The 22,586-nt window shown below is 51.3% G+C and overlaps 7 protein-coding genes across 7 annotated transcripts; 1 reads left to right on the top strand and 6 right to left on the bottom strand.

Moving 5' to 3' along the window:
- Positions 1 to 3,780: 3,780 nt before the first annotated feature.
- An02g04000 (uncharacterized protein) lies at positions 3,781 to 5,320 on the top strand (the record flags this gene model as incomplete). Its single annotated transcript, XM_001399499.3, has 4 exons — positions 3,781 to 3,892; positions 3,992 to 4,140; positions 4,201 to 5,192; positions 5,257 to 5,320. 4 exons carry the CDS (start codon positions 3,781 to 3,783, stop codon positions 5,318 to 5,320), a joined length of 1,317 nt encoding a protein of 438 aa, XP_001399536.1.
- A 787-nt stretch (positions 5,321 to 6,107) lies between these two features.
- An02g03990 (hypothetical protein) lies at positions 6,108 to 7,253 on the bottom strand (the record flags this gene model as incomplete). Its single annotated transcript, XM_059746217.1, has 4 exons — positions 6,108 to 6,146; positions 6,403 to 6,633; positions 6,713 to 6,819; positions 7,007 to 7,253. The coding sequence occupies 4 exons, from the start codon at positions 7,251 to 7,253 to the stop codon at positions 6,108 to 6,110; spliced, it is 624 nt and encodes a 207-aa protein (XP_059606840.1).
- A 1,116-nt stretch (positions 7,254 to 8,369) lies between these two features.
- An02g03980 (uncharacterized protein) lies at positions 8,370 to 10,618 on the bottom strand (the record flags this gene model as incomplete). The annotated part of the gene is made up of 6 exons (XM_059746215.1): positions 8,370 to 8,421; positions 8,477 to 8,954; positions 9,016 to 9,538; positions 9,576 to 9,692; positions 9,754 to 9,934; positions 10,008 to 10,618. 6 exons carry the CDS (start codon positions 10,616 to 10,618, stop codon positions 8,370 to 8,372), a joined length of 1,962 nt encoding a protein of 653 aa, XP_059606839.1.
- A 3,199-nt stretch (positions 10,619 to 13,817) lies between these two features.
- An02g03970 (hypothetical protein) lies at positions 13,818 to 14,840 on the bottom strand (the record flags this gene model as incomplete). The annotated part of the gene is made up of 1 exon (XM_059746214.1): positions 13,818 to 14,840. One exon carries the CDS (start codon positions 14,838 to 14,840, stop codon positions 13,818 to 13,820), a length of 1,023 nt encoding a protein of 340 aa, XP_059606838.1.
- A 691-nt stretch (positions 14,841 to 15,531) lies between these two features.
- An02g03960 (uncharacterized protein) lies at positions 15,532 to 16,120 on the bottom strand (the record flags this gene model as incomplete). Its single annotated transcript, XM_001399495.3, has 2 exons — positions 15,532 to 15,791; positions 15,874 to 16,120. 2 exons carry the CDS (start codon positions 16,118 to 16,120, stop codon positions 15,532 to 15,534), a joined length of 507 nt encoding a protein of 168 aa, XP_001399532.3.
- Positions 16,121 to 16,807: 687 nt separating this feature from the next.
- Positions 16,808 to 18,377, bottom strand: An02g03950 (60S ribosomal protein uL3; the record flags this gene model as incomplete). The annotated part of the gene is made up of 6 exons (XM_001399494.3): positions 16,808 to 17,063; positions 17,121 to 17,794; positions 17,893 to 18,049; positions 18,122 to 18,179; positions 18,268 to 18,299; positions 18,376 to 18,377. Coding segments are annotated over 6 exons (1,179 nt in total).
- Positions 18,378 to 19,439: 1,062 nt separating this feature from the next.
- On the bottom strand, positions 19,440 to 22,431 carry An02g03940 (uncharacterized protein; the record flags this gene model as incomplete). Its single annotated transcript, XM_001399493.1, has 8 exons — positions 19,440 to 20,879; positions 20,935 to 21,179; positions 21,230 to 21,386; positions 21,442 to 21,534; positions 21,587 to 21,766; positions 21,826 to 21,908; positions 21,969 to 22,172; positions 22,257 to 22,431. 8 exons carry the CDS (start codon positions 22,429 to 22,431, stop codon positions 19,440 to 19,442), a joined length of 2,577 nt encoding a protein of 858 aa, XP_001399530.1.
- Positions 22,432 to 22,586: the final 155 nt, after the last annotated feature.

Here is a 22,586-nt window from a genome sequence, read left to right as displayed (position 1 = left end):
TTTCCTCTTTTCCTTGTCGGTTTGGTCTCCTCTGTCTTGGCTCCAAAGTGATCCTCTTTTTTCCCCCTGAATATTAACCAATACGAAGGCTCCAATGACAGGACCACACACGCACACACAATGGGATCAACAGAGTGACAGAAATATAGCCTAGAAGGCAATGGAGGGGCAAGTAGTTATTATGAAGGAGGGGCTAATTGACTGGTTCCGGGCCAGTGAAGGGCAGAGATTCGGCTTCACCAGCATGAGCGCAAAAAAGGCAATGCTGGGAAGGTTTGCGGATCCTCTCTATCGGGTTCCTGCCAATGAGTGAGTGCACAGCAACAACCCAGCCAGATAGTCTGGTAAACGCCTTCTCCAGTGCAATCGGGAAGATTAACAATAAGAATTGCCAAAGGGAAAAAGAAATATGAGATCCAAAAAGGAAAAAGCCAACTAATCATCAAAATCTATGAAGTTAAAGAAAATGGAAACTGAAAAGAAAATCAGAAATCATAGACCCCAGGAGACGAGGAAGTGAAGAAGAACCCCGGAATACACACAAAAAAAAAAAAAAAACAAAGGCCATAAATAAATACTAATAATGAAATATCATTAATAAAAAAGGCATGACGAGGGTTTTTGATGTTCGTGCAATGCCGGTTTGCATCATTTTTCTTTCGCACCCCAATTTTTTTTTTTGTTCCTTTTGGGTTAGAACAATAAACCCACAGGGTAACGGAAATAAAAAACGAACAACTAGAAACCGACAAGTGCCCTCAATCAAAGCCGCTGGAATAAAATCCTGGGACAGTCATCCTTCCACTGCATGTAAACAAACTGGTCGATGGATCCATTTTCCCCCCTCCTTCTCGTCCCGATCCATCAGTCCACAACCGGTATGAGCTATAGCCATCATCATAACACATAAGAATGGCAACAAACCCACTCCCGCACACAAATAATAATAAGCCTCGGGGGAAGAAATTGGTCCGTGACATCAAATCGGACACTTTTCACTCACCTATTATGGAAAAGTTTGCCCCTCTAATCGTAATCACTGCGTTTCCCGACCACTTCGGGATCTTGGACAGATCACACAATCGGTAAAAATGAATAAAAGAAATAAAAAAACAAAATAAATAAATATATAAGAAGCAGTATAGTAATATATATATCAGAAAAAGTTGAGCCCAAGATAAGGTGGTGAGACCAACAACAAATTCTGAAACCAAAACACAAATAACAAAAAATCGGTATCCCCAGAAGAAGTCCCGTGGAAAGAGAAACTCAGGGTCAACCCAAGAGCTGCCGGTGCTTCCTCGGCGATTTTAAAACGGTCAACTCACACCGCACGGTGAGATGAGGGCCAGTCAGATAACCTGACGGGCAGATACTCGAGGTGACAACTAGTTCTCCGGTTGGTGGGCCAGACAGGTGTCAAAAAAGTTAACGAGACTCCACTGTTCAAGAAGGTTTCGGGCGGAAAGGACATGCGAAGAATTGAATGTGAGACCAGAGGGACGCCAGCTGGAGTTAACTGAACTATGGCCCCGGGATTGCAGCTAAGGGGTGAGAGAGCCCCCTTTAGGGGACGAACAAGGGCCTTACTTCCAGCCAGTCCATGGTCACCTTTCATGACAGGGGGGGGTTGTGGGTGGAAGGGTGGAAGGGTGTGGGTTGTAGACGGGGGGTTGTGGAAAATCGGGCTCCATCTCTCGCAGACTCAACTCACTTTTCTTCTTCTTTGAAAGTGATAGAGCAGAAATGACAGAAGATCATGACGACGCAATGATGAGGAAGGAGTCACCACCTGCCTGAAGACCTTGGGTTGGGCATCCGTTCCATGCCTTTTCTTTCAACTTTCCTTTTTATTACTTTTTTTTCCTCCCAAATTTTTACTGTTTTGTATTCTCTCTTTTCTTGTCTGCTCCGCCTCTTTCCAGCCCTATGCAGCGGTTTGGGGTTGATAGGTGTTCTCTCACCGCGTCGCGTCGTATCTCATCCTCCCTCATCTTTATCAGAACGCGGCCCAGCCTGATTGGCTCTCACCGTCAGTAGACTACCCATCGGAGATGCACCACGAGGATCTTCGCTGCTGCGGCCGTCGTTTAAATATTCCACCTGGGTCTTTTTGCTTTTTCCGCTGTTGTGTCCAGTGACTCAATTCCTAGTGGTGATGAACCAACCCAAGTACAAAAGCCACGATGTGGCTGTCCAGGGACATTGTTGCCCAGAACTTTCTTCGCTTTTCGTATGCAGGGACAATACGGAATACTAGACCACGAGCATACGCCCACAACAATACATTTGATAGTCTTTTCGTGTCGTGTCATAAGAGGGGTGTTTCTCTTCTCCCACATCTGCCCTTCTTGTTTCCCCTCTTTGGATTCATTGTTTCTAGTTCAGCTTCCCGTTAGTGCTGTTGGCCATCAACATGGCAGGTGACTAGAGTTCTTTTCATCCTGACCGTTTGGGGAGTGGTCACGAGGCCGATCAAAAAAAAACAAGCGATAAACTCCAAAAGAATCACCCATTGTCCGAAACAGACTACTAATCGGGAGCCGGTGTACACCGTATACATAAGCTTGTTGAGAACCTCTGAAGAACCACGGGTCACTGGGGACACCCGCGGGAAGGGGTGAACCTAATCAGGTGTACCTTGACAAAAGCAGCGAGCTGCGTTTTTTTAAGAGGGAGGGAAAGACAAAGAAGCAAAGCTGAGACTGACTAGGAACCAGGGACTCTGGACTATTACTCCGTACATCTTGCTGGATAGGTTCTGGCCAGTCGGAGTGTGCGCGTGCCCCGGATTCGAACCAGCCTCGGACGAAGGGGAGATCCGGAGAAAGGTTCAGCTTGACACCGGCAATCCCGTGCGCGTCGACCTATTGCTATGGACTACAGCTATCTACTAACTATTTCCTGACTAGTCAATAGTTAACCTAACACTACAGTACCGGAAGATATCAGCTTAAGTAAGATGGAGGTGCATACAATGCCACCCACAGACACAGTCGGCTGAAAGGGTCTACGCGATGAGGCAAGAGGGGAGGTAACTGACAATGGCCAGCCACGACCAATTTCCTCCGTAGATGGGGCAATACAGATCTGCGAGGGTAGCAGCAGCAGCGCAGGCGATTCACGGAGTATTTGAGCCCGGACGGTTCCTGCTTTTCCCTATGACCGGGTGGTGCGATGGGCAAGATCCAAAGAGTGGCTCCGAATCGGCAGAGGAAATAGCAACATCCTCGGCCAAGCACGGGATCGCAGACGGCAACTGCCCCCCACCAGCGCACGTGACCAGTGACTCCCCGGGAATCGCGAGTCTCCGCAGCAGCCCATCCAAAAAGAGTCATCCTCCACCGGTCGCTCCTGCCCACTTCCCTCCGCCCGTGCTCTCTTTCCTTTTTCTCTCTTTTCCCCAAACTAAAGATCTGGACCTTCTTGGCTGTTGTTGTGATTGTTGTTTGCTATCCATATTACCCCGTGGAGGCTCACCCCCCCGGTGTTTGATCCCCTTATATATCTCTCTGTCTCTTGCCCGCCGAGTTCCTAGTTTCTCTGCGAGGCACCATTCCGGGGATCTTCATACCGCCCGCCGTTCCGAGCTCGTCTGCGAGCGGAGGTGTCCCTCAACCTCGGTAGTCCTTCTCCCACTTCCCACTCTCCTCGACTGTCACAATTGACTGACCAAGTATTCTACCAGCTGCTCTCGATCATTTGGAGCACTTGTGGAATTCATATTGGTTGTATCGAGTGCTATTCCAGGCCGTCTGGCCTGATCCTCGCGTTGACATCATGTGGAAGCCGTCGGAGAGCCTGATGAACACCATCAGACATTATGCCAGCTTCCCTGCAACTGGTGTCTCTCTCCGGCAGATGGTGCAGTTTGGAGATAGACCCTCCACAGGTAAGTCTTCTTCTTCTCAATCGGAAGCCCTCTCGCTCTTCCAACTCCTCGAGTCGAGTGACCACCGCCCGCTAACCTCGTGATCTTCTCCCGCACCAGGCACCCTCTTTCGCGCCTCACAATTCCTTTCCGAAGAACTCCCAATACGCCTCGCTCATCGTGTTCAGGATCTTGGAGAACTTCCAGATGGACTCAGTGAAATGCCATCTATCAAGAAGGTCCAGGACTGGTACGCACAGTCGTTCGAGGTATGACTCATACTCGCGGGAGTTGGTTCTCGGGTGGATGACTGACATGTGATAATGTAGGAAATCATTAACCTCCCCCGACCTACTCTGACCCAGGAAGTCAAGACTCGTCTGCTTCGTCCGGGGAGGCTCAACGGAGGCACTTCGAGGATCCTCTCCGAAACAACCCAGAACCCTAGCATCCGTGAAGGACAATATCGGTCGTCTCCCTCGTCCCTGTTGAATGGCAACGGCAACGGTAAAGGCGCCGCCGTGGGCCGAAGATACTATGCTCCATCTGACGACCACGGAGATTGGCCGCCAGAACTGAATGATTACAATGAACGCTTCGCCAAGACTTTGCAGCACATCAAGCGGAGACACGACAGTGTTGTAACTACCGTGGCTCAAGGTATTCTTGAATGGAAACGAAAGCGTCAACGTCTGCAGATTGATTCCACCGTCCAGTCCTTCCTCGATCGGTTCTACATGTCTCGGATTGGTATACGAATGTTGATTGGTCAACACATCGCCTTAACAGAACAAACGCATGTGCGACAACCAAACTATGTCGGTATCATTTGTACGAAAACCAATGTGCGCGAGGTGGCCCTCGAGGCTATCGACAACGCTCGCTTCGTTTGTGAGGATTACTATGGCCTGTTTGATGCTCCCAAAGTGCAACTTGTCTGCAAGGACGATCTGAACTTCATGTATGTTCCGGGTCACTTGTCCCATATGCTCTTTGAAACCTTGAAGAACTCCCTGCGTGCTGTCGTGGAAGCCCACGGCGCAGACAAGGAAGCCTTCCCGGTCACCAAGGTCATCATCGCAGAGGGCAAAGAAGACATTACCATCAAGATTTCCGATGAAGGTGGTGGCATCCCCCGTTCCGCCATCCCCTTGGTCTGGACGTATATGTACACTACCGTAGAGCAAACTCCTAGCCTGGATCCCGATTTTGACAAGAGTGACTTCAAGGCTCCCATGGCTGGCTTTGGGTACGGTCTGCCAATTAGCCGACTGTATGCTCGCTACTTTGGTGGCGATCTGAAGCTGATCAGTATGGAAGGGTGAGTGCCAAGTTCCCGCGCCGGCATTATTGTGAACGAATCAAGGCCACTAACCAGACACTAGGTATGGCACGGACGTCTATCTCCATCTTAACCGACTCTCTTCGAGCTCGGAGCCCCTGCAATGACAATTACCAGTCATGAGGGATGGTCGCGTCCGGTTCTCCACTTCCCACCGACTGCATCCTTTCTACACGGAACCGGATCCGCCACCATCCCAAGGATTGACGCCGATGAATATTCAAAGCGCGCTTATGCGCAATCGGGAAGTTTCCGAACGCAAGCAAGTTGGAGATGCAGCAATCCTGCTCAACGCTGAGACGCGTGGATAAGGTAGCTGCAATTTGCTTGGCGCTTACCCTCGCCCAGTCGACATGCTCAAGCCGACGCACTAGACTGGGGTCATAGTGGGGACAGAACTTCTAGAGAACTATACGCCACGAAACCTTGTCATACCATGGCTCAGCATGTGACGTGGTCGGCCCCCTTGCAGGCCTTGTGGGTGGAAAGGTGCTACTACCATTTTGAAATTTGTTGAAAAGTGAAGTGCTGGCATCCCCCATGTGTTTTGGGAGGATATATTGAGATTCAGGCCGAATAATGGTCTACTAGATACCCTTTTGGTACGATGGATCCGCATTGGAAGACACAGACGCTCATGCATTGATTGAGTCGTATTTTGGAGATCTATCTATACACCACTATAGATGATTGGGCGCCTGTGTCTGTATTCTTCCTTGGACCGCCATCTTTTGTTGCTTGTTTGCTTGCCCTTATTTATTGTTACTGATTATCTTGCACGTTATGCATGAGTTGCAACCCTCCTTGTATAGTATGTTTTATCACGGATTGACGGAATATGGTATGGTATGGTTTGGATAGGATTTGTATGTACACAAACGCAGCGCTGCTGAATCATTGAATTATTGTTGAATATACAGACAGACCCAATATCTGTAAGAAAAGAAAAGCTTAGCATCTAGTCAGTACGTACTACTACTATAACCCCTCAAAACCCCCTCCTTCTCTCCCTCTCCCAATATGACGCCGACTGCTGCAAACCCCTGCCCCCTCTACCCCCCCTCCCCACCCGATCCGGCGTCCCCATCCTCCCCTTCATCTTCGATGCCGACGCAGACCCAGACCCAGAAATAGACCCCGACCCCACCGACGCCGGCGACGACTGCATCCCACCAGCACCAGCACTTACCGATCCCCCTCGTCCCGCCCGCTCCATCGGCCTCCTCCACCCCGCATCATCCGTCTCATGCACATCCACCACCTGACGCGGCACAATCATCGCAACCGTCGACGAAGAAGCAATACTGCTCGTACTGGGATGCTGCACCGTGAACCGGTCTGCGCGGATCGAGGCCGCGGATTCGGGGTCCTCCGGGGCAAGAAGACGGGATAGGAATCGGCGGCGGGTTTGCGGGAGGGTCTGTACATTAGACATTGTCCATGTTAGTAGTCTTGGTGTTGTTGGAGGGAGGTACCGGGGGAGGGTGGGATAGTCTCACCTCCTGATGCGCCAACGCCTGAATAGTCAGTAATTCCCTATCTAAGAGGACGCATAACGCGGCGTGTCGGTCTTCGCGCAGTCGAGTGCGTATTTGGCGTTCTTGGTCTAGGGTTGTTTGGTAGAGAGTTGGGCCGAGGTGGGGGGTGGGGGTTGTTGGGTATGCTGTTCCCAGGGTTGAGTTGTTAGTGGTTGTCGTTTTTTCCTTGTTTTTCATTGCGTGGTTTGGATGGTGGTAGGATTAAGGTGATTGCGGGGTGCTGTGCTGCATATTAGGGGGAGGGGGGGAACTTACTATACCCCATTATACCCGAGTGAGGCCGTGATGATTGTAATGAGTACTCTACTTGCATGTCGTCGTCGTCGTCATCGTCATCGTCGAGATCGCGATCTAATGAGTCTTGGTCGTCTTCGACTCCTTCGATGTAGATCTGTTCCGGGTAGTCGCTTTCGACTTCTTCGTCCTCCTCGTCGTCGGCAATCACGATGGGATCTTGTTGGCGACGGCCGCGGTTGGGAGGGGGGATGTTGGGATTGAACATTGTTTTTTATTTCTTTTTCTCTTCTTTGGTGAGTTGAGGGACTGGTGGTGGTAATTGAGGTGTGCGGAGTATGTATGTGTGTGGTATATGCGCAGAGTGGGTATTGTTCAAGTCGCTTTCTTTAGCATGTGATTATGCTTTGATGCGTGCTGATAGGAATCACGGGGGGATGATTGATTTCGGTTGAACATGTAAGCAAAGTCGCATAGATGTAGAAAGTGCAGAAAGTATGCTGGTATGCTGATAGACAGAATGGATTGTGCTGTGTGCTGTGTGTGATTCGTGCTCAAAGTATTCGGTAGAGCGACACGAGCTCCGCAGCGTGCATACACTGTACAGGTCGAGCTTCCGAGCAGATCAGACGATATGAGCGAACCGAAGGTGACAGAAGCTGCATAAATGGCAATTTGTAGTAGAAGTAGTGTTCAACCCCGTCCGGCAGGATCAGACAAGTCAGAACTCCCGTCACGCTGGGGTTGCAAAAAGAACTGGCGCGAAGCTGTTGAAGAGAGAGAGGAAAGAGTGGAGAGGATGACGATGGCGGAGAAGGAATGGGAGTAGCGCGCGGCTTAGTCACGGGGCTGCCCTACATGGCGGGTTGACAGGTCACTTTTACGAACCGCTTCACTGCGAGGGATACTATCAGTCATGATCAGATGGTTCATTGGTATTCACTTCTATCAAGTATCTCTATCTGCTCGACCATTACTCGCTCAATGCTCGAACAATCCACTTCCATCCCACGTTGCCTGCCTCCCAATCACTCAAAATAATTCTCCAATCCTCACAAAGCCACTACAATTTCAAGCTAAAAGCACAAACCATCCCAGCACCACATGGCAACCGGGTAAATGCGAAGAAATCTGCATAGATTACAAGTGAAGATAAAGATGCGATATGTCAGACCCCAAACCACCAGCTCGAAGGACGAAAAGACGCCGTCAACGCCAAAGGATAATGCCGCTAAAATGACTCGCAAGCGCCTATGACCGGCACCATGGGCATGCCAGTAAGCCGTGCGGTGTTTGTATCATGAAGACCGGCTGAAACTGATCTGGTATTTCCAGCAACGCTAGGTAATGCTCGAAGATCGAATCCCGCGTTCCGTCGAAAGAATTAGCACCCGTGCATTAATGAGTTCGTGGGCCAGTCGTAGCCGGCTTCATCCCTGCTATGCATTAGAAAACCCTGTGCTGCAAAGTCCAGAGGACGGATACACATACCATGTTGTTACGTTGTTGTTATTGTACGCTTCTGCGTGGCTGGCAATATACTCGGTCGTCTCATAGCCTGGTGGGTCGCAGGTGACACTGATGTTGTCCGGATCCTGGTATATGCGGATATAATCAAATCTCATAATCCCAGGCATTAAGTCGCGGATTGTGGCATTTATAGGAGCGAAACTCCATGCCATACCCAGGTTCATAACTATCGACATCGGCTCCATGGGAATCATTCGCTGTCCAACGTTGCCGTTAGGACCAATAGCTCGCCCGTCTAGGGTCCAGGTCTTATCCTGGCCCACGAACCAGGTCACGTTGCCTACCGCACCCGGGGTATACTCGAACGCATATACCTGGTACTCGGTCCCATTGTACCAGCGATTGTTGAGGTTAGTCAGGCCAGACATAGCCTGCTGATACGGCCCGCCTCGATAGGAGTTGATCTCGGTGATACGAGGGTCGTACACGGCAGTGTATTCTGCAGATTGTCAGATCAGGGATTGCCAGGCGCATGCTTGTCAGCAACGTCAGTCACCTACCGTAGTCAGGCATGTACCAGATGTCAAATGGTGCCATCTGTAAACTCTGGGACGCGGTTCCGATGTATGCGTTTGGGTTGTTGTTCAGAGGCCCTACACTGGCCTCGATCACGTCGATTTCTGGGGCGCCGCGGGACTTGCCCGGGGTGGGATGATCGGCACCTTCGCAAGTGCACGCCGGTAGACGCATGCCGGGAAGGAAATTGATACCATCTGGAGAACTTTGGTTAGGCGTAATGCCTGCGTCGCATCCGTCCCAGTAGCTGTATGGCCACGTGCCATCCGTGGTCGCAGCATAGCCCGGGCGGCCTAGGTTGCCCATCGCCCAGAACCCAGGCCAAAATCCAGATACATCCCCAGCTCCGGGTAGGGAGATACTGGCTTCCAAGCGTCCACCGGAGAAGCACAGCTTATTCCAGCTTTGCACCATTCCCGAACGGTATCCAAGCTCATGGTTTGTAAACGCATCGAAGCGAATCTCCAACGATCCGTCTTTCGTCGTGACCGCATCCGGGTCATACCACTGTCAATCGGTTAGTCGTGATATATCGATGAAATACGATATCAGTACTAGCCTGTAGGTCCTGCGTCACACCATACCAGAAATTCATGGCCTGATAATAGGCGTCATCCCCCTCATAAAATGTTCGGCCAGGGGTCTCAAATTCGTCGGAAAACTGCTCCCGGGTTAATGACCATTCACTGTTGTAGCACACAGTATCTTCTCCCAGTACTCACTACTAACTGCCATTCCTTGCCATCCGCTGTCTTCTTTGTCATTGCCGATTCAGGCGTGTCCGGGTCTATCAATCCGGTCCTTAGGTTGGTAAGGCCTGATCGATCCCCAACGTCAAGGCACAGAGTATCGGCCGGGTCACATGTCGGCACGTATTTTCTATCTATCCCACCCAGAGCAGTTCTAATGGCCCATCAGTATATTTGCAATTGGAGCATGGCACCGAAATCAAATAGCCAGGACAGGAAGGACTCACATCACTGGGTACGCAACAAAGAGCACTACAAAGCCCACTGTCATGAGGAGCAGCCCACCCAGATTAATCAGACCCCGTTTGTTCCATACATCGCACACTATGTCCTTGTCATTTGGATCGGGATTGTGCATATAGTCATCCTTCTCAACATCCTCCGGGAACAATAATAATCCTTCTGTTGGCATTATGTTGTACTTTTCCGTCACTGTTTGGGTGTTCACGTCATCCCCTTCACTTTCTGCACGCGACGGTGCCCGCGAATCTTCAAATCGACTGTACAGGTAAGCTCCGGCATCATAGCTGACCGCCTCTGAGCTCCAGCTCGTCCGTCGCGAGGACCGAATCGACAATTCGGGAGACCGCAGTTCCTCTCTGAAGCGGTAGGGCCGCGGGGGTATTAAGAGCTCAGTTGATTCCTGGGGAGTGGGCGAGCCCCATGTCGTCGGGAACGTGGCTTCAGAGGTCGACTGCACCATGGCGGGGGTCAACGTCCGCCCCATCTGCTGGGGCGGTACTGAGACGTAGGGATCATCGGAGTCGGCGAATGGGTCATGTTGGCCCGAATTGACACGGATGTGAGGTGTCTCGCGCAAGATCGGGTCTTCGGACATCCTGCGAAAAGAAAGTCCGCCTCGAAGAGACTGGACTGGACGGCTTTTTATCCTAAGTCTGAAGCTCAATGGTGCTTATGCAGATTGGGTGTCAATGAGCGATTACCCGATATACCAAGATCCCTCCTAGCTTGCTAGATCACACTTCCTCCACTTCGCGTCCTTTATGTTCCACCTGGTCAGGCAGGTGCCCACCCTCTGCAGACCAGATACTTCAATGCAAGCTCAAGTGTGGTTAACGAAGGTTGTCAAATCCTGCTTAGTAGTAATGAATGAAAACACGGACGCGCGACAGATACTGGGTGTCACAATGCGATAATGAGAGTGAAAGTGGTTTTCTGATGTCCAATTATATCCTAGAGCCAGTGCATAGAAGCTGGACACGAGGATTGATTGACTCAACGCAGGAACTGAACTGAGGCCGAGATGAGATCTCCAGATCCTAAAGGATTGTGGGATGAGCGACAGCAAAGTAATTGTGCAGATAAGGAAGGAGTGGTGAACCGCTGAATCGCTCACAAGCCGACGAATATCACGGAGGCAAAATGCAAGAGAGTGAAAGAAAAGATAAAAGCACGCGAACTGGAGTCCAAGGAAAGCTGGGTGACAGAGGCAGCCGTTACGCAGGGTTCAAGGAAGGGATGGGCAGCGCACGAAGTGAAGAGAAGAGAAAATGAAGGTGAAAAAGAGCGAGAATGGGAGAATGGGAGAATGAGAGAGATGAAGGTGTGCGCAAGCCAGCGTGTGAACAAACAATGTCAATCCCCTCGAGTGGTCAGTTGGTCCTACATGCATGGATGAACCCAAGCTTTTTCTTCCTTATTTTTCCTTGAATTTCCCCTTTTTACACCCGAATGGAATCACCTTAATTTTTCTGCTGGGTGACGGCGGCATTACAGCTGCAGGAGGGGTTAATTACAGGAGGTGGTCTGGGTGCAACGACACGGTGGAATGCATTAATCAATTTTAAGAGTCTAAAATCCCTGGTGGGATTGCCAGGCCCCGGAAGGGCGGCACCTGCATGGATGCTGCCTCGAATTGAAGTTATACTGCATCCCCGATCCCCGTCCGTGGCTGCGGTCTTCCTTCCAATAATGTGATGAGCTGCTGCTGCACATGGGGGCACATCACCGCGTATACACCTGAATATGCAGTCATTACGGAGTTTACACCTGATGAAAGGGCCAACTTTCCCCAGCAACCCTTTCATGACAGGTGAGATTCCTGAATGCTGGGAAGGAATCCGGTTGCCCTTGACTGGCGAGAATGACGGGCCCTGAACCATGGAATTCCAGATTGGGCCGAAAATAATATCCATCTCGGGCGCATTAGTCCTGTTGGGGACTAGTTCGTACCAGGATGGAACGGCCACTAGTTCCCAAACAGATAACTTACAGTAACTTGCAGTTGCGCGAACTTCATTTAGCGCCGATCATCTGGTATTGTAACTTGGTAACAAACACGCCTGAACTCTCTCCTTCCCGCATTCTTGCCGCCGTTGGCCATTGACGACTGCATTCCATCTCTCCTGGCTGCCTGGATTATAGTCTTTGAGGATATAAGACAGGCAGCAAAGAATCGCCAGGTTGTCCCCTGTTCAATTGACTCCTGCCCTGGATAATCCAACCTTATGATATCCCGTTGCCAGAGCACTTACCAATCTCTGCTAGTTATCGGCCCGGACGGGAGTGCTCAGCCATTGCCGATGGGTGGACTTGGAAGCCGCACTATTTCCGTCACAGGGATATATTATCCAACCTAAATTCGCTACCCTCGCTGGCGATAAGGTTGATTCTAGAACTATCAGCCCGACTGTCCAATACGTGTTGACCAGGCAGAAAGTCAATCCAGCCGCTGACCACATAACATCGGTCCATCTTGGTCCAATAGATCCTGTGAAACATACTATAATAGAGACTGGGGCTAATCCATCCAGAAAGCAGCTGGCTCATTGGCGATGTACCTGCTTTGGTCAGCTAGGCGCTGAGGATGGACATTTAGATCTAGGTTTATCATCTATCAGTCCTTTGTAAGTAGAGGGGGGAAGATCCCCCGTATAGCACTAGGAACCCCTGGCCTGTGCTTTGGCGGCTATGTGATTCGCATGGACCACATTCCTTTAATAGTCAGCCAACTCATGTGAACTAAAATCCAGAGCTTTCAGGGTGTTTGATCAGTAGCTGCGTTTGCATCCTGAAATTGGAATTATATTGGTGTGTAACCCAGACCAGCCACCAACACGTCAGCTCTGGTCAGGTCTGGCACAGCCAGATCAGGACTAAAGTTAATCCAGCAAGTAATGGCTACAACGCCTTAATGAGCCATTGGGGCAGTTATCGAATATGCTCATGATTATCTCTCTAATCTCTAGTCATGGTGGGAGCAGAGAATATTAATCTACTACTGAGGATGCGAGTAGTGTAGTGTAATTGCATCAGTCTAACTCTCGAGTTGATTTGACACAGATATATATATATGTGTGTGTATACTAAACCATTATCAAATCCACTCAACCTCATCGACCACAGAACATTTGAACCATACTAAATACATCAATCTGTCTATTACGCAACAATGCTATCACATACTTTATTGTGTCGACCAGTGTGGCAGATGCCAGCACACTTAACTACTAGTAGTACTGACAAGACGTAGAAACTTGATATTTCCACCAATTGAAGCCGGCAAGATATATTACCGGAGTATATCATATTGATAGCATGATCCCAACCAATACACCAGTCCCTGACTAGTACTTCAATCCCACACTGCATGAACCTAGTTGGTTACTTACTAATACCTCTACTAACCCTCCCCTAAGTCGAACTAAGCTCAACCTACTACTACCCATTATTACTGAAAAATGACCGGACCTGAAAGACTGCTTTCACTGAACACCTCCATGGTAGATAATATATACATAGTAATACATACAGCAACTGTCCATGTCCTTCAGAATCTGAACCCCAAGTCCACCGAAACTATCAACAACAGTTTGCATAGAACCTCAACCACAATCACCAATTGTAGTCCTTCAACCTGGACCGACAACCGAATCCTCTCGAATCTCAATAGATACACCTCCGTCAAATAATTCAAAACCACATATTTCCCATTGCACCATTGCATCCACCATAACCACCTTCATCCTTGAGTCCCAACATCGGATCGTCAGTATCAACCCCCAGAAACATATCGATCAATCAATCACCACACATTCAGCAGCAACGGCACCACCACCACCACCATCAACAGTCCCCTCACCACCACCCCCATCACCCCACCCCTCAACCCTAACCTCATCATCATCCCCGACAACCGACCACCCCATAACCGCCAAATTAGCGACCAAAAACTCATCAAACCTCTCCACCACACCCCTGGAACACCCCTCCACCACACACCGAAACCTCCCCTTCACCCTCTCCTTCAAACAAACCGCCGTGCTCAGCATCTGCAACGACCTCCTCACCCCCTGCGGCACCCTCGCCCCCCTCGACGCAAGATTAAAAACCAAATACCAGATATCATGGCCCAAAGGAATCGCCCTACACGCATACCGCCAATTGTTCATGAGTGCATCAAAACCCGGCCACGAGATGGTGCAGACCCTGTTATTGTCCATTCTTTGGGGCTGTCTGACGAGGGGCATACAGAGAATTCTGGGCGGGGTGATGTACTCCGTGTTGGGGTCGGCGGCACTGTCGTAGAAGAAGAGATTGTCGATGTTGAGGGGTGACAAGGGCATGGGGGTGGGAGAGCTTGGCCGGTAGCCGATTTGCAGGTCGTGAAGGAGGTACAGCCGGATGTAGTGCGCGTGGCAGGTGATGAGGGAGTAGGTGGCTTGGTTGGAGAAGGCGTAGTGCAGGGCGATGGGGTCGCGGAAGGCGAAAATGTAGGAGGTGGGATTGGCGATGATGGTTTCGATGGGGATTGCGGTGCTTGTTGGTTGGGCGTTGTTGGATTGGATGCAGATTAGGGTGCCGTGGGCGTTGATGCAGATGAGGATCTCGATGAGAGGGGCGGGTTCGGGTTGAGGTTGAGGTGGAGGGGGCATGGGGATTTGGGGTTGGGGTTGGGATTGGTTGTTCATGTTGTTGTTCATGTTGTTGTTCATGTTGTTGTTCATGTTGTTGTTCATGTTGTTGTTCATAATTTGGTCTAATGTAGTTGTAGTGTGAGGTTCCATTGTATGTCCCATTGTATGATTGTGAGGCTCCATATTGTGTATGGTTGTTGTAGTGAGAATTGGATGGTTGCTGTTAAGGTTGACGTAGGGTTTGTGTGTATGCTTGTATGCATAAAATTAGAAAAAGACGAGAAGAGGACGAAGATGAAGACGAACTGGAGAACGAGAGAGGAAATGTAAAGAAGAATATAAAGTCCTCATCCAACCATAGAGGGCGCATCTTATATAGCACTTGACTATACTTGATCTAACACATCTCACTGCCATATAGGGCATTGTGTTTATAGCCGTGAATACGCCGCTATGCTCGAATTACCCGGGTGTCAATCAATCCGGTGCATCATGACGCAGTTTCTTTGGCATAATGAAAAGATTCACTTCGGCGTTGTCCTTCGTAACACCAGTCTGCGCATTGGTGGCGGGTTGAGCAGAGTTTGATGCTGTTATCTGCATATAGATGGCTGGCCCAGTTATACTAGCTACGCTAGCGTGCAAATGGCGCTAAAGGTCAGAGTGGTGAAGTGAATGAGCGTTAGGGCTGTGACACTACTGCACGTACGCGCTTCTAGAATGCATAGACCGTTCCCAGATAGTCATATTAGTATTGCTTATATCAACTTGAGTAACGTCATTTCTAAGCATAAAACTGGCCTGATATCACAGCGCTCTCACATAAGTCATCTTCTCATTATCCTACTTCCAACATCACCCATGAACAACCAACCTAGGTCTCAATAGCCTTAGCCCTCAATCCAACAACCAAGCCCTCTGTCCCATCCAGCGCCAAAACAAAGTACTCCACCCTCGACCTCGCCACCTCAACCCGGTAGACCTTGACAGCCGCGCCCTCCTCATCCCCAACGGCAGCCCTGACGGCTCTCACCACCCCGGCATACTGATTTCTCGGGTCGAACGTCGAAAATGTCAAGGTCTCGATGGAGTTGGAGAGGTCCGCATCTGGAGAAACTAGGTTGGAGAGAGCAGCTGTTATCCCATTCCACATTAGCTTTCTGTCCCAGTAGACAACATCCAATAGATATGTATATAGTCTAACAGGCAGACTCACCAGCATCAGGCCAAATTCCACGCTCTGCATCAGGCCATTTCAAAGCAACTGGTTCAAATGGCTCATCTGTTTCGGAGACGTAGAAGGCGTCGACGGAGGTGAGGGGCGCGGGGACGCGGACGTTGGTGTGGATGGTTTGAGTGCGTGGGGTGGAAGAAGTGTTGCCTCGTTGGGGCTGAAATTGGCTGGCATTGAGGTCGGCGTTGGCCTTGTTCAGGAAGGACATGTAGTCGTTGTCGGAAGACATGGTGCGGTTGGGAGGAGGGGTGATGAATGTGGTGTTGGGTGCTGGTCTTGCGGTTGTGAAGATAATGTAGGGACTGCGTTGGAGACAAGATTGAAATGAATACTGGTGGCAGCGGTGCTGGTGATATGACCGAGTAAGTTGAAGCGGTTGTTGGAGCTGGAATGAAGAGGGGCGAGCAGAAGATGTTGTGGAGGAAATTGAAGCCCAAGGCACGATGGGATCAATGACGCAATGGCCAGTGCGGCTGAGCGGCCAGCGGCGCAGACTTGCGGCGGTCATCTGATTGGTGCTTAAATGGACAACAGAGGGATTAATTGGATGGCTTCTAGAAGGATGGAGTGGAACAGGGACAGACAAGCAGCCAGTGAAGAGGTCGAGGGGCGATAGCTGTTGGACGACTCCTTGGTCTTGGTGGTCTTGAACGGGATAGGTCGACCCGATCGTGGAAAATTTGCATCGGAGTCTACGCACACACCATGCCTTGCCTACTAGGCGGAACCCCTTATGAAGATTCTTCTGAGGTCTCCTCGATGCCGTGCAGAGATTCAAGGCAGATAAGATAAAATCCAACACATTATTATTGCTACGTAAACTACCGTGACACCATAGGAAAAAGTGAAAGGTATTCTTCGCTTTTATTGAAACGTAATATAATTTGCACTACACCGAACCATTTCCATAAACACCTTAAGCGGAAGTCTCCAGGTCCTTCTTGAGGGTACCCATGAAGGCACGCTTCTCCTCGGGGGTCTGGAAAGCACCGTGACCGAACTTGGAGGAGGTATCGATCCACTTGAGCTCGATCTTCTCGGTGGCCCTGCGGCTGGTCTGGGGGTACAGGGTCTTGCGGAGGGTCATGACACGCTTCTTAACACCGGGGACGGAACCCTTAAGGAGAACGAAGTCGTTCTTGACCTCACCGTAGTGAACGAAGCCACCCATGCTGCAGAAGATTGTTAGCGTCCAAGGTCTTTCAGTTTATTTTAGAGAGGCTACTTACGGGGTGATCTGCTTCTTGGAGATATCGAAGTCAGTGGAGGCGTTACCCTCGTCGGAGCCCTTGCCAACACGGAAGACCTTGTGGTTGCAAGAGGTACGGTGGTGGTAACCCATCTGACCAGCACGGGCAACAGTCCACTGGACGTGGTTAGGGTGCCAGGCACCGATACAAGCGACCTTACGCAGACCCTTGTGAGTCTTACGGGGAAGCTTCTTGGTGCCCCAACGGCTGGTGACACCCTGGAAACCGTGACCCTTGGTGACGGCGATGACATCGATCATCTCGTCCTTCTCGAAGATGGAGTCGATCTCGATGGGCTTCTCGAACAGGTTGCGGGCGAAGTCAACCTTGTCGGCAACGGAGCCACCGTTGACCTGGATCTCCATCAAGTGGGCCTTCTTCTGCTTGAGGGGAGTCTTGCGGACTTGGGTGTGGGCGAGGACACGGACGACAGTGCAGTACTTCTTGATGCGCTCGAGCTCGCGGGTGATGGAAGCACCGTTCTCCTCGGCGTGCTTCTTGGCGTACTTGGTGAAAGCCTTCTTCTTGCTCTTGTACCAGTTCTTGTAGAAGCGGCGCTTGACCTCGTCGCTCAGGTGCTCAGCCCAGACGGTGGTGAGAGAGCGGAGACCACGGGGAGTCTCAATGTAACCGACAACACCGACAGCGACAAGCTATAAATCAAGATATGTCAGTCATTGAACAGATCCACAATCGCCAGGCCAGAAAAAAATTTTCTTTCTGCCTTCTTCCTACCAAGGGGTCCACGTACGGGAGGAGTCTCGATGACGGTAGCAGCCTCGACAACTTCCTTCTTGTGCATCTTGGCACCGGGACGGTCAAGGTCACGGACGACGGTGGTCATACCGGCCTTGTAGCCCATGGTGGCCGTCAGGTGGACGGGCTTCTTGGGGTCATCCTTGGGGAAGCTGCCGAACAGTTCAGTATATGTCCATCAAACTCCGATTTTTGCGTCTCGTCTTCGCGGGCCAAAAACTAACCTCTTGACCTTTCCACGGTGGCGGGCGGCGCGCTTGCGGGGGAGGTAGGCAAGAGAGCCTGTCGAAATCCAAGTCAGTATACCATCCACACACAAGACCTCGAGATTCCAATATCGTTTGAGAGGTCGCAAAGTAGGTTGACGAACCGTGCCGAGGCGCTTCGTACTTCCGGTGACTCCTGTAAAATAAATTGACTTAGCGACATTATTCCTTGAGCTCAACAAATTATCATATATCGCAGCAGGACGACTTACATCTTGACCCTGTTGTCGTTAGTCGTCGAAGTGGTGAGTGAGAGTGTCTATCTCTGAGTTTGCCGAAAGTCGTATTTTGCACGCTTAACGAATGTGGGCTGATCTAAGCGAAGTCTTGGCGCCTATTTCCCATTCGGGTTAAGCGACCCTGGGACCGAGACCTGAGTTCCTTTCTGCCTCAGGCAGCACAGCCCACGGTCACGAGGTTCCTTTGCGGTCGGGCGAATCACCCGGTCGGCAATATTACCAGATCCAGTGCTCTCCTCCCAGCGTCTGCGCCATTGCCCTACTTAGGGTAATCTATTGCGCGCCCATCCACAATGCTGGAAAGGCCATCCATGCGCCCTATAATTACAATGCTTTGGCGGGAACCTGCTGCTGAACTTCGTTGGCCAACGAAACACGGCAGGCTGCAAGGCTGTACGATTCCTGACGGAAAACCGTTCGACCTGGATTTGACCCGACATCCACCGGAGTCCCAGACCCAGAATTAAACGCCCCCGTAAGGAGCGTCCCCACGATTGAAACGCACGGTGAGACTTGGCGCTAGTAGCCTCCGTTGACGCTCGCCGCGTTCATCGGCAACGTTTTGGCTGATCTCCCAGTCTCAGTTCATTCTACTTGTCTTGACTACCTTCATCGTTGCCATACATGCGAGAAAAATCATCATCCTTGAAAGTGGAGTAGAATGTAGATCAGTGTTTTGGATTTCCGAACTGCCCAGGGCATGTATATCACCCAGCAGAAAGTACTCATTCACAGACACGCACACACACACAATTGAATAGAACTTTGGAAACAAATGACCATCAAGACCGCCCCTTAAAATGCCAATCCTACAATACAAACAAGCCTGGGTGGTAAAACAGTACATGAACGGAACTGCCACCGAAAGTCGGAAAAGAAATATATAGACGAATTCAAGGAAACAAGAGGGGTAGCAAACGAGGGCAGTGTGACTTCTCATGACCAAAACTTTCATTCGGACTCTTCTTTCCTTGAGCCGCGTTAGACCCATCAATCCACCTCACATAATACATCAAGTGGTGCCGCACCACAAGCTTCTAAACCGCAGATTCCGGCTTCGCTGGCGTAGGGGGGTTGCCAGCACTCAGAACACCATTGCTACCGTTGTTGCTCGATCCAGCAGCATGAGGGCTTCCCTTCACCACAGCACTGGCTCGTTTCTCATCATCGTCGTCATCGTAGTTTTCGTCCACGTCCATCTTCCGCGCCGCGGGCTCATGTGCGGGAGCCTGTTCGCCGCGCGCAGGCTCCTCCTTCACCTGGACCGGGGCAGAAGAGGGACCCGACGGCGGTCCGGTGGAAGGCGCTGCAGAGCTTTCGGCCATAGGTGGGAGACTAGGGCCAGACGGGTGAGGGGGCATGTGCTGGATAGAAGGCAACGTAGGAGGGTGGTGAGCCGCCTCAGAAGGATGGTAGTTCTCGTTGACGCGACGCTGGTCCTCACGGCGGATTTCCGAAGAACTGCGTCGCTGCATCTCCCCGGGGGACGGCATACGGTTTGGAGGAGTGACACGACGAGAAAGCTGATCGTCGAGGCGAGCACGACTCTCTTCATTGGCGATCTTCTTGGCAGGTCCAGCCTCCGCCTCCCACTCTCGGCCGCGCTTCATGGCCGAACCAGGACGTTCTTCACGCTCGCGAGCGGCAGCCTCAGCAGCACTAATAGCAGAGGCCGGAGGAGGAGCACCGCCAGCAATGCCGGCAGGGAGACTTGGGCCATGGTGATACTGCTGGTGGGGGTACGTAGAGCCGGGCGATGAAGGCCGTTCATCACGCAAGGGTCGAACCTCAGTGGGTGGGGTGAACGGGCGATGGTAGGGAGGCAGAGCGTTTGCTGACGCAGGGCCATTTGGAGCACCCGGAGCAGCGGGGGGGCCGGGAGGAGCGGGCGGCAAGGGGCCACGAGTAGCCGGCGAGAAAGCAGTCGCGGCAGCAGCACGATCGAGGGCGTTAGGTGGGGGGTTGGCAAGCTGAAGGCCATGGGGCTGTCCGTAAACACCCGGGCCGGTAAGGGTAGTCTTCGGGGAGCGGGTGGGCTGCGCACGCATAGCATCGGGGAAGCCTCTTCCGGGTTCTTGTCGCGGGCTTGGTTGCTGTAGAGAGGCGGGAGCACGGACGGTGTCACGGTGGTCAAAACCATTGGCGGCTTGTGCCTGTGCCTGGGACTGGAGTTCATTGATGCCACGGTTCCAGTCAGCTATCTGTCTTGGTGGAGCGGGAGCCTGCGGGGGTGGACCACCGGTTGGCGCTGGTGCACCCCATTGAGGCGCCGGAGGCGCTCCTACGCCCGGAGCTTGATAAGCTTGGGGATGGACATCTTGCGGTTGAGGAGCGGGAGCGTTGCCCTGACTGGAACCGGACAATTGGCTTTGAAGGAGCTGCAGGCGCGCTTTGATATGGACATTGGTCGGGTCGAGGTCAGCAGCCCGACCGTACGCATCAAGCGCGTCCGCAATCTGGTTGTTGCAAGACTCGTACTGCTCATATATTAGCCTTTCCACCAGCCGACTCACATTGGATATGAACACTCACCAGAGTTCCCAGATCGTACCACACTTCGGAAATGTAGGGGTTCAAACGAATAGCACGAGAGTAGGCATCCAAAGCATCGCGGTACTGATTGATCTGGTAATAGAGCACACCAATCGAGCACCAGAAAGTCGGGTTCCGACCGTCTCGGTAAACGGCTTGCTGATAAGCTTCATAGGCCTTGGGGTACTTGGCTTGCGACATGTAGCAGCGACCGAGAAGATACCAGCTTTGGGCATCGCTGTTGTCTGATAGGATATGAGCGGAAGAAATGCGTAGACCGATGCAAGGAACCTACCTGCGCTGACAGACTTCTCAAGGAACTCAATAGCCTTCTCCTGGCTAGTGTAGTTGTTGCTTTGTTGATGGAACAGCCACCCAAGCTGTTGCAGAACCTTCGCATGGTTGGGATCGCGGTCCAGAACCCGCCGGTAAGCTTGCTGCGCAGCTTCGAACTGCAAGTTCGTTAGTCATCATAATCATTATCTTCGGTGATCAGAAATCCCATACATCCTTCTGCTGCTCATGGACATGGCCGATCTGGAACCAGATGTCCTCTTCCGTCAACGGGCGAGGCGGGTCGGCAACGATGTATTTGAAACACTGAACGGAATCAGCACAAGAACGAGACGGTATAGTAACCTTCGGAACATACCTCCAAACTCTGAGTGAACTTCTGCTGCTGCTTGTATATTATTCCCAACCTGAAGTAGATCTCATTGGCCTTTTCGAAATCAGGGGCCATGCGCATGACCTGGGAGAAGGCTTCTTCGGCGTGGTCGAGAGAGCCATAGCGATCGTAAAGGATACCGATGCCATACCACAACTTGGGCTCCTAGGAAAACAATAATGTTAGCCATTACTCTCGCATGCCACGCGTACAACTTCACTAACCTTGGGATCGCGCAAGTGGTACAGAGCCTGTTGGTAGGAGGTATACGCCTCTTGCAGATTATCCATCATCAAATGACAATGACCTAAGAAGCGACTGTTGTTAGCACACTTAAGAACATGTAGACGATACCAGCGTCAAGTACCTAAACTGCCCCAAGTTTCTCCACTGGTCGGATCCAACTTGAGAATATTCTGAAGATACTCAATCGCCTTGGGAAACTGTTCCTTTGTCCGCAGAATACACGAGATCGCATTCATCGCGGGAATTGACCACTGGTTGTGCCGTAAAGCTTGCTCGTAGGCGTTCATGGCACCATCCAAGTCGCCGATCATTTCGGTGAGGTTTCCTGTGCGGACACTGTCAGTAGCCGTCGCTTTGCTGAACGGTCGGCGCGCTCTTCTAGCGAGACGCAGATCCGCCATTTACTTACCAATCTGAAGCCAAACCTGCTCATTGAGCGCGGCGATCTTCTGGGCAGTACTCAAAGGAGGGCCTTTCTGGCTTTGAGACTGCAGCGGCATGTGACCATTGACCTGGGGGTGAGCTGCGAGATGGCCATGGTGAGGGGTGACGCCTCCCGTGGGAGACGGTTGGGTATGAGCCATCGTGGCCGGTCGGCGTTGACACAGAACGCGATATATCCAGGTGTTGACAGAATGAAGCTTTTAGCTCGTCTTTGCGACACAGGTGATGCAATGAGCGCCCGTGTCACTGAGAGGTCGCACAGTCCCGATGGACGTAGTCGCGCAAACCAGTCACC

The sequence above is a fragment of the Aspergillus niger genome (genome assembly GCF_000002855.4).
Source record: "Aspergillus niger supercontig An02".
Lineage (NCBI taxonomy): Eukaryota > Fungi > Ascomycota > Eurotiomycetes > Eurotiales > Aspergillaceae > Aspergillus > Aspergillus niger.
This window is presented reverse-complemented; position numbering and strand designations above follow the sequence as displayed.